Source organism: Balaenoptera borealis (genome assembly GCF_965194805.1).
Source record: "Balaenoptera borealis genome assembly, chromosome: 8".
NCBI classification, from domain to species: domain Eukaryota; kingdom Metazoa; phylum Chordata; class Mammalia; order Artiodactyla; family Balaenopteridae; genus Balaenoptera; species Balaenoptera borealis.
Genome location: NC_138865.1, coordinates 30484565 through 30496114, shown reverse-complemented (window position 1 = coordinate 30496114; position 11550 = coordinate 30484565). Strand labels below are relative to the sequence as shown.

General features: G+C 42.4%; 1 protein-coding gene across 1 annotated transcript in view; it reads right to left on the bottom strand.

Annotated features, from left to right (window-relative positions):
- Window positions 1-2926: 2926 nt before the first annotated feature.
- The window catches only part of LOC309633818 (dihydropyrimidinase-like), a gene marked incomplete at its 5' end in the record, with an annotated part of 81006 nt that continues 72382 nt past the window's right edge, over window positions 2927-11550 (bottom strand). The window contains 3 exon segments of the mRNA XM_082403063.1: window positions 2927-3356; window positions 4742-4857; window positions 4859-4864. Of these exon segments, the coding sequence (XP_082259189.1) occupies window positions 4747-4857; window positions 4859-4864 (117 nt within the window). The 3' untranslated portion in view covers window positions 2927-3356; window positions 4742-4746.

The following is an 11550-nucleotide window of genomic DNA, read 5'->3' as shown; positions in this document are numbered from 1 at the left end:
GGAGCTGGCATTACCAAGCCTGGTGAGCTTTGCCACAGAAGGAGAACAGTCAAGACTTCGGCAGTCTCTGGGCAGCACACTGTTTATTATTTCATCATGACACTATTAGCAGTAATCTTAGCTAGCCCATGCTGACCACACAGTATGGGCTTTGTAACCCTCACAGCATCCTTGTGCATTAGGAAGATACTATTATTCTCATCTTATAAATGAAGACGCTGACGCTTAGTAAGATCAATTAAACTGCATGATAAAAAGAAGCTCAACTTCATTAGCACCCAAGAAAATGCAAATTAAAACTCCGATAAGATAACTTTGAAAAGAATCAAATTAGCAAAGTTAGTACGTTGGACAATATCTCATGCTGGTGAGAATCTGGAGCAACAGAAACTCTTCCACTCTGTTATGGAGGGCATACGTTTCCACTTTGGACAAGAATTTGCCAGTATCTAACTAAGGGGAGAATGCGCCCACCTTTGGACCCGTCAGTTCCACTCCCCTTCACTCAAGGCATATACGTTAGGGAAGCACTCAGTGAGCACAAGGAAATAGGTACAAAAACGCTTATAGCAGTGTTGTTTATGATAATGGAAACGACCTAAATGTCCATCAACAGGAACATGGGTAAATAGATTACGGTGTGGTCATACAAGGAAATACTGTATAGCAATAAAATGGATAACTAGAGCTAGACCTAGCAAAACAAATAACTCCCAAACATGTTGACTGCAAAAAAGCAGAAACCAAAGAATACGTACCAACAAACAAAGAAAAAACCAACACATACTATATAATGCTTTTATGAGATTTAACCACTACAAAACAATGCTTAGAGATATGTACACATATAGCAAATATATAAAAGATGTATTGTACATGGGAATAAAACACCAGATTCCAGACACTGGTTACCTTGGGGGAGGAAAGGGAAATGAATAGAGAAGCACACAGGGCTCTTCAGCTGTACTGGTAAAGTTTTCTATCTTAAACAGGATCATAGGTATATAAGTGTGATTATGTTAATTTTTTTGCTTTTGGTATGTTTTGATAAATTCATAATGTATTTTAATTTTAAGAATTGTTTAAGGCCTCACAACTAGGAAATAGAAGTTTAGATCCCACACTTTTTTGCTTCCCAGTACATCATACTGCCCATCAGAGGAAGGAGTGAATATTTAAAAAAAAAAAAAAAAAAAAAGCTACTAATTCCATCTAGTCTTTGGACAGACCTTGAGAATGCAATTGTTTAGTGACAAAGGGACCCTTACTTTGTATACCAGAGGCAATCCTGAAAAACAAGGTATTAAATATTAATAGCTTGAAATCATGTTTTTCCATTGCCTTATGTCATTTATTTAGAACTATGTTTCTACAAACATTTTCATGACAAAGCCTAAGGAAAGCAACAAAGGGATCCCCACATTCATTTCAAATGATTTTGTTAATGTAGAGTCCTAAGGCTATTTCATTCTCCCAAAGAGATCCATCAAATACCAGATAATGGGTCAGTATTCTTCATTTAAAGCCCCTTTACACTAAAATACTCCACAAAATTTATCCTTATTTTGTTGAAAGTTCTCACTTAGTTCATCAGTATCAATTCAGGAACTTAGCAGGAACTCCTCCATGTCCTCTGATAATTATCCATTGAATGCCCATCAGTTGGTGCTCTGGTAGATGCTGGGGAAATAACAGTGGACCAGACAGCCCTGCCCTGAACGAGCTTTCAGTTTCCTGGGGGAGGCCAACAAGTAAAGCAGGTAGATATAGTACAGTTGGGTGTGGTGCTGTGATGGGGTACGTGGTGGCCTTGATATGGAGGAACAGAAAGTGGGACTTAACCCTATGGTGTTGGGTCTGGGGAAGCCTCTGAGTGAGGGTGAGAGTTAAGCTGAATTCTAAAGGATGAGTGAAAATTGGCTTCTAGATAAAAAAGTAATTTCATTCTTTCTTTTCAGAGGATTCAGTCATCTTATTGTCGAATTTTTTCATCAACCAAAGTGGAGGAGAAAAGTCGTATTTTAAGGTATCTCTTACCTGAGAAAAAAGACCTGTGATTCTTCCGTAGATGTATTTCATCATCCTTTTTACTGTGTGTTCAAAACGAATCACAACTGAGTAAACTAGATTCCTACCATCCTTTGTCAAAAGTGTGACTACACCCCAGATCTAAGTGAGTAAGTCGGGGCAGATGTGTCTGCAGTGAGAACATAAGTGCCCTGATTTTACTGCATGTTTTAAAAATCCCTCTTGGCCTAGTTACCCAGGAGAAGGAATATAAACTCAGCTTCTCTGCACACCCAGAAGGTTCAGAGCACAGACCAGGAAGCACAGGGGCCGGAAGGTATCACTGCAGCATCTTTCAGCCACGTTGACTCTATTTAATTCCCTCAAATCCTGCATTCATCAGTGTAATTGGATAATTTGCCTTGGAGTTATTCTAAGGTTGAGTATCCAGTTTGATTACATGGGGTTTGCGGAGGGACCTGATTTCCAGGAGTTGCGGAAGCAGATGTCTCTCAGGAAATTGTGAATCAAAACCAACCTCCCCGGGCTTCCCTGGTGGCGCGGTGGTTGAGAATCTGCCTGCCAGTGCAGGGGACACGGGTTCGAGCCCTGGTCTGGGAGGCTCCCACATGCCGCGGAGCAGCCAGGCCCGCGAGCCACAATTGCTGAGCCTGCGCGTCTGGAGCCTGTGCTCCGCAACAAGAGAGGCTGCGATAGTGAGAGGCCCGTGCACCGCGATGAAGAGTGGCCCCCACTCGCCGCAACTGGAGAAAGCCCTCGCACAGAAACGAAGACCCAACACCGCCATAAATAAATAAATAAATTTATTAAAAAAAAAAAAAAAACCAACCTCCCAGACTCCCAATCCCACTAGTTAAAAGAAGACACACATAACTCAGATAACAGGAATAACAGGATATAAAATGAAGATCTAAATGTTTATTAATTACAATAAAGGTCTAAATGTTTACGAATTACAATAGAATGTAAAATCACAGAGTTAGCTATTTTTAAACAAATGTAGCCATTAAAAAACTTTAAACAAGAAAGTGATTTTTAAAAATTCAAAGTGAGAAATCTGGTGCAAGCAAAGATGACATTTTAAAGTATCATCAGTGAATTTTCACACAGACTTTCTATCACAATAATATTCATTTATATCTTCAATCTTACACAGCAACAAAGTCACAGTAAGAAAGACGGCAATTGCCTCTGAAAGGAAATCAAAGAAGCCTAGAGCGATTATTTTTTCAAAAGGATCTTGGGGAGTTGAAATAAGGCCTGCTTCTCCACGGGCTGACAACGTTTAACTGGGATGGGAACGGCAGCATCCTTTTCTCTGATTTTACCTTTGAACAGAATAAAAGGAACGCAGTGTAACATTCTCCCTCACAAAGAGATGCAGAACCCAAGCCTGACCCCCAAGAAATCCTGTAATCAAAGTAAACATTAATCCCGCTCCTACAAATGCTGGTAATAGCATGTTACAGCATTCAATAAAATTTCTTCCTCTTGCTAATCTTCCTCTGGATTTTTAACACAACCTTCCTGGATTGGAAAAATAGTTCCAATAGTCAGGAAATGACAACAAAGCTGGAACTGCTGGCTCTACAGCATTATTAAAAACTTAACAGCGTTCAATACTGAAAGAGAACACAGCTGGGAGTACACAGGGCCCCATTATACAAGCCTCAGGGTTTATGCAAGGAAGCACAGGTTATTATCACAATGTAAAAACCTGCAATGCCTAACTGGGTTTGCATAAAACGAGGCCTTTGACAGTGTCCCTAATTAGCACAAACGTCTCTCCCTGTCCGTCTTGTCAACCTCCTCTGTAATCTTTTGCTGACTGCTACGTGCTGAAACATGTGAAAATGTATCACACATTAAAAAGAAAAAACAAAGCCATAGAGGCTAGTGAAATTGCAAAACTGGCAAAACATGTTGATTTCATGAAGTCAGTGGAAATGATGTTAGAGAAATGTTGAAATCACAGGAAAGCCATGGTGAAATAGGTACCTGGCAGCGCAGGACCAGAAAACAACTGGAAAAAAACCCCCAAAAAACCCAGAAAAAGAAAAAGAAAATTGACAAGGATGATGACAATATGTGTTTCAAAAAGAAAGATTTGAATGTCAAGAGACTAAGAGAAAACTGATGAAGCACTCAAATGTTTTTTAAATGACCATATCTATATTATTCTACAACTATGTGAAATAAGCTATCAAATAATTTTCCTGAAAAATTATACCCAAAGCAACATGATTCATTTTTCATTCCATTCTAAGTTCTAGAATATGGTTGCCTTTACAATACATAGATTCATTTCTTCCAGATAAAGTCCTAATCGGTTTATAAATTTTGACTATAAACTTGCACTCTCAGATTTAAGTAGTGCCAGCCTTCCTCAATAACAGCCTCCCTCTGTGTTACCAGCCTCTTGCTCATACTTGATTCTCTAGGCCTCTGTGCAATGTTTCCTAACGCCTCAGAGAATAAACCTCCAGCTAGCCCAAGGCCTTCTTCAACCTGGAAGGCTCATCCAAGTGTTCTGCGTCAAGAGGTCTTTTATCAGCCTGCCCTTTGGCTGAACTGTCCTTGAGTCTTAGGTCACTTTGAAGTCTTTGACCTTGACCATGGACTCTTTAAACACTAAGGAAGAAAGAGATATGCTAATTCCATATGCTGTCAGGGAGGAAAACTTTCTCTGCCCACTATCCCTTACTGACAGCACCTGGTTCAGGAGTGGGCCTGTTTCCTGGTCCCATGTGTGGAGTCTTCTTTTGTCCCTCTGGATTTCAGTGTGATGACTTCTCCCTTATAGGGTTCACGCTCCACGGGGGTAGGCGTGCCAAGTCTGAAACAGAACATTTCATTTTTCTCTTGTGGCTTATTGACTTCTTGAATTCAAAGCTAAGTTCTGCTCCCTAAGTGAATTGGGAGACCAAAAATGAGCCTTGTGAATTTATCATGTGCCTCCCATGCCCTGCCCTTTCACAGAAATTCCCGGCGACCTCGGGTACCGGCATTGCCCCACTCTTTCACTGGGGTTGATCTGCATCAGACAAAGGCCCAGGGAACACTTCCTAACAATCATTCCTTCCAGTGCAACTTTCACTGGGGCCTCTGCCATATCCTCACACATTCTGTTCTATAACCACCTTACCGGCTTTTCCAACATTCTACCTTTTCTTGTAGTTTCAATTCTAGGTGTCTATATTCCCAGAGTGCTTTGTTGTACGTCTCCTAAGACTTTCAGCTTTTTGTTTCAGATTCTAGCAATCTGTGTGTGTGTTTCCTCATTTTCCTGATAGTCCCCGCTTGTAACAAGCCTTCTACAGAATCTCCCATCTGGAACTATACCTCTTTGGTGGCCAACTGTGTAGCAGAACCCTGGATTCAGCTAGAGTTAATTCAGTGCTTGAGCAGACTTTTGAAATCAGGACTTTCTAAACAAAGGGATTCATAAGAAGTAAGTAAATCCTACTGTTTGTCAACGTGGACACAAATTCACTGGCAAGTCAAGTAATTGTAAACCACAGTGGTTAAGGGCATGGGCTCTGGAACCAGCTTGCCTGGGCATGTTACTTAAAACTGTGCTTCAGCTATAAACTGGGGATCGTAATAGCTCCTAATTTATAGGGGGGTTGTGAGGATTAAATATATGTAAAGCATTTAGAATAATGCCTAGCATATAAAAGCTCTTAAAAAATAAATATGTGTGTGTGTACGTTTGTGTACATCTGTCTTATTTTGACCACCAAAACTAATATATTGTAGTGATCAACCGTGTGGGCTTTGGAGAAAGGTAGGTTTAAGTTTGAATTCTAGCTTTGCCATTTACTGGCTGTAGGAAACTGGCAAGTTAATAAGCTCCTCTGAGCCTACTCACTCATTTATGAAATGCAAGGAATAAAACCTACCTCACAGGCACATGAGATTTCCCAGATACAAAGCATTTCCTTCATTCATTCAGTAGATATTTACTGAGCACACACAAGCCCCAGGTATTTTGCCAGGCACAGAGGATAAAGCAGAGAACAAGACAGAGACCGTGTCCCTACAGTGGAATTTGAAGCACACTGATCACTTAGTGACTAGGAAGACCCCTGCCCTCTGTGCACAAGTCCAAGCCTCTGTCCACTTTCTGTGTCTGGTTGGATGCTTTGCTGGACTTGCATCTTGGCTCGCTATCGACTCAGTCCTTTCCTTCGCCCTGGCTCCTGCCATCACCTTGAACATCGACACGGGGTAATGAAGCACCAACTTCCCTTGGCGGCCACCCAGCCCCTGGACATTGTAGTTACCTGGAGTCAATCCACACCTGAAACTTTAAATTAATTTAATACCCCACTCTCTGACCACATCCCCCGTTTCAGGTCTTAGTCTCCATGTTTTTTCTTCTCCTGGTTTATTTTTCAAGCCCAACTATATGTATGTACTTAAACCTAATGTGACCATATAATTTATCATCCAAACTGGGACACTTCTGAGAGTGTAAAGGGTACTAAACGTAATTAACAGGTAAAATTCAGGACCATCCAAGCAAACCAGGATTTGTTTCCACTTTCCTTCAACCCTTCTCTTGCAGACAACGTAAAGAGTCTTGCTTTTCTCTCTTTTCCTGTTGGTATTTGCACTCGGCAAAACCCGTGGCATATTTCAGTTCAAGCATCAGCCTCTTCTGCAGCCCCTGGAGAAAGTGACACCAGTGGGCAGATATTTGTGCCACCTGCCTTTGTGCTGCATGTCCCTCATCAGCACCCCCATCTCCCTGTTCCAACAGTTCCTTCGAAACCTTTCTGTTTGTGGCTTTCATCTGTACTTGTTTGTCTCTCCTGGACTCCTTCCTGGGGACTGATGACCAACACCAGTGATTTAAGCGGGACCGTCAAGCCCGGGCCCCCCCCCCCTCATTCAGGGGGTGGGCTTGCTCCACAAGCCGGCAGGTCCCTCGGAGGATCCCTTCCCTGAACCCAGCTGCAGGCTCAGGGGTGACTCAAACCAGGTGAATCGGCATCCTTCCAAGCATCTTTCTGCCAGGGCCATGCCTTCAACCATCATGGCATGCCCACCCTCTTTTTTTTAACCTAAATATCTCCAATGGATCTTCGGTAACTCAGCCCAGGCAATCATTAGCCCAGGGAGCTTTAGACCTCTCTGCCACATCCAGTATCGTGCTTACCATTTTCTGTAATTATCTGTCTATCTCCTCCAGCAGACTCAGGGTTGGTCTATTGCTCTGTTTCTCCAAAACAAGTACTCAGTAAATACTTGATAAATTCCTATTAAGGGTGGAAGGATGTTGGTGGGAAGGAGATCCTTAGTTGAGCTCCTCTCCTCTTTGTGTCAGTTATCCTGGCCAGAGCTGACTCAGTTTCCCTCATCCTCTTTTGTTCTGCTTCAGCACTGATCTGCTCCCCAGGTTGCACCTGCCCTTTGCACTTGTCTAAGAATCCCTTTCCGGCTGCTCAGTCACTGTACTAGCAATGCCACGAGACCCCTCTTAGCCTGGCTGGTCACTCTGGTCACACTGACCGTCAAATGTCTCTGACCTGACTGGCCAGGTCTCACGTGCACACAGCCTTCCTCTTCATCTGCTGCTGAGGCTCGGGACGGGCAGGGACCGATTTCCCGCCAGGATGGCTGTGGGCTGTTAACCACTCCTGCCCACACCGCCACCTCAGACACAGACTGACCCTCTCTGGGGAGGCTTTTGCTGCCCCACACTTCACAGTCTTCCCCTTTATAGACAAGTTGACAGGAATCAAAGACAATTTAAGTTCTGGTCTCAAGCCTTGCAGTACTTTCAACCTTCTAATCTTTTCTTATCCTTAGATGTGGTTACATAAGCTCTTTAATGCTAGACCCAGGTCTTGTCCATCTTTGTACTGTCTATTGCCCCTGGCACTGTACTCTATATACATTTGAGAACCTCAGTAGATGTTCACGGTGACGAAATAGAAAGGTGATGGCACTCGTTCTGCAGAATGTTAAGCCTTCCCTGCATCATTCCAGAGTTCGGCTGCACATGTTTTCTAAGCAGACTTACCCTGCAGCTCTCAGGAAAAGTAGTCACGTGGCTTCTCTCTAGTGGCAAATGGCAAACTCCATCTCCAGTGTGACGTGCCCAGCCCTGACACGGGCATCAGCATCTGGTGCAACCAGTGTATAATGCTCAGAGCTTATCCTAGTGGCTGGGTCCAAAGTGGGCTTCTTTCCCAGGTATCCAGGATGAGTACAGTGATGACAGGGACACCATCCTGAGTTTCCCAACTAAATGCATACCTATTTCTTTTTTTTTTTTTTTTTTACTTATTTATTTATTTTTGGCTACGTTGGGTCTTCGTTGCTGTATGCGGGCTTTCTCTAGTTGCGGCGAGCGGGGGCTGCTCTTCGTTTTGGTGCGCGGGCTTCTCATTGCAGTGGCTTCTCTTGTTGAGGAACACGGGCTCTAGGCGCGCGGGCTTTATAGTTGTGGCATGCAGGCTCAGTAGTTGTGGCTCGTGGGCTCTAGAGCACAGGCTCAGCAGTTGTGGTGCATGGGCTTAGTTGCTCCACGGCATGTGGGATCTTCCCAGACCAGGGCTCGAACCCGTGTCCCCTGCATTGGCAGGCGGATTCCTAACCACTGCGCCACCAGGGAAGTCCCTGCATACCTACTTCTTAGAGGACATTAATGCAGCATAAAGCTCACAGAAAGACCAGGATGAAGTATCAGAGGGTTCTGGGTTGAACAAAGTAAGCAGGTCTCTTATCTTCTTCGTGTTCTCCTACTTTTCTTCTGATCTCACTGGTCAGCTTTCTCAGGCTCCTTTGCTGGCTCCTCCCCTCCACCTCTCCTCAGCCTCTGAAGGTTGGCAGCCCCAGAGCTCTTTCTCAAGTCCCCTTTCTTCTCTGTCTACAGTCTCTCTGGTGGCCTCAGACTTGTGTTTTTAAATAAATGTAGATGCCAGGATTCCTAAATTTTATGTCCAGCCCCAATGCCTCCCAATTTCCGGACTCCTTTATCCAAGTGGCTAACTGACCTCTTCACAGGGAGGTGTAATTAGCATCTCAAACAGAACTAGAACTTAAGCACCCACAAACTATAGTTGAAAGAGAAGTAGGATTAAAGCTCTTTGAGCCCAGGGACTGCTGTCTTAGTTACACCTGTATCCCCAGCACCTGGAATATGGAATTGTATCTGGTGCTTAACAAACATTTGTTAAATGAAAGATTTCTTGACTGCAGGACTTTTTAGAACTTTATAGATGATATTGGGCAATAGAATCTCCTGAGGGTAGCATTATCTAAAATCACTTGAAAGCTTTCTTAAGGAGCACCTAAAAGAGACTAGGATCCTGAGCGCACACCTTTGGAAGACTGATCTGGGTGGGGACATCTTTTTCCCCCAGTACAGGCTGGCCAAAATTAGACGAGCACACCCCGCCAGCAGTTCTTCCCATCTTGGTGGGTTCACAATCAAATAGAACGGTTTGAGGGTAAAACACTGTGAGAGGCTATCCTAAGTAAAACAGGAAACATGGATGGCACCTCACCCAGCAGGGTGCTGGTGGTTTACTTAGGTAGATGGGAGCTCCATTTGAGTTCATAGTACTTAATGATGATTGTCACTGTGATGAGTTTATAGACAAAAATGAGAATTGTATCGCGATATGAAGTGCTATGAATAAATATTAATTGCAATCACTATACCCGCATGATTGCAGAAATGTGTTTGGTTAGCTGATCAGGGAAAAGAGGAAGCTTAAAATTGATAGAAAATTTACCTGTATTGTCTGCAGAGAGTAAAATGCTAGGATGCTAGATTTTTCTGAGATTTTTAAGACCATAGACAAGAATCCTGAACCCCAAGAAGTTACTAATACGATGTTGATCATGGAGGCTAAGATACTAAAATAGCGATAAAGACAACAGAACTTCCAAATACCAAACAGCAGACACTGACCTAACACCAAACGGTCCAAATGAGCAGCGACTCCCTGAGAATGAAATCCATGCCTGGCTGGTGAATTTAGAGGTAGGTATTCAGTACCTGGTGAACTTCAAGGTTCTTAGAGGTCCTCACAGGACTGAGCTCTCCAGGGGACAATGAATCACTAGATTCAACAGAGGTGATCTATAACATGAACATTTGCATTTTGATAATGTTTTACTATCCACCAAATGTTTCCATTTAATCCTCAAAATACCCTGTGAGCTATTTCTCAAGAACAATGTGAGCACATAATTGGTCATCAATAAGTATTTACTGGATGAACATTGGTTAGATAAAACATGAAAAGAGAGTACTTACAAAGTCCCTGTATACAGTGACGTACTGGTAAATGTTGACAACCCACCTTCCCCTTTTCTCATCACTCCTAAAGCCCTGATTTATAGCACTTGCCTATTTCTGTTGTGTAAATGCTCTCACCATGGCTGATTTCAAGCTACTGACACCACTGAATGAGGAGTTGGGAAGGGATACATACAAGTGTCTCTCATAAGCCAAAATGAGCTGGCTCCAACATATGTATCGCCTTTTGCGATTACTAGCAATCAATCCGAGGAAATCAGAATTACATGGCAGCTGATGATATGAAATTATTTTCTCTGAGCTACCACATTGAGAAAGACATTGACAAACTGTTATTTCGGAAATGGAGAACACCCGTTTCAAGGACTAGATCAGCCATCCATTTAATTTTATCTTATCTAAAAGGCAAATTATGCTTATGGTTGCAAAGGCACAAGCCAGTTTAAAGGCTTTGGCAGCAGTATTCTGAAACCATGCATTACTCCATGAAGTTATCCCTGCTTCTCTAGAAAATGCAATGTGACCCTAATTTTCCAAAATAGATTGGGTTGCTTATTACTGAAAAAAGAGAAAAAGGGATGACTTGAAGAATGTCTGTGCTTCCAAATTTTGGTAAAAATTATAATACCCTAAACACACAAAAATTCTAGGAATAATAAACCATTTGAGTTTAAAAAGTTTTTGTTTTTGTTTTTTTTGGTAAAGAATGAATAGTATGTAAGTTGATTTTCTTCTTTCAAAATGTACTTGAACACCCAAGTTGCTGTTACCGTGGCCCTCCATGTGCACAGCTGGTTGAGTACATGGATAGAGAGGGCCAACAGTATAAGGGACTTGAGCAGCTGTGGGTTTTGGTATCTGCAGATACTGAGCACCAAACCCTATGGATACCGAGGGACCATGTCCTTTTTTTCCTTCCTCTTTTATTTTTCTTTCCTGAATCCCCCAACCCTCTTCCTTAAGTGACTTTTTATATTGAATTGAAATATGTATTTTATTATGTAACATTTATCAAATAAATTTTGAGGTTTCATCTTCTGATTTAAATTTTTTCCCTTAAGGATCCCCTGTTTAAATATTAAAATAAAGTAAACAATTCCCTGAAGCTGTCAAATTGCATTACAATGTCATTTCCGTCCTTTGAAATTCCTCACAATATCCGTTAACAGTGATAGCTGCACAGCACGATGCCAAGTTTCACTAAGTAATAAAATCGTGGATAAGAATCAAGTTCACAGACA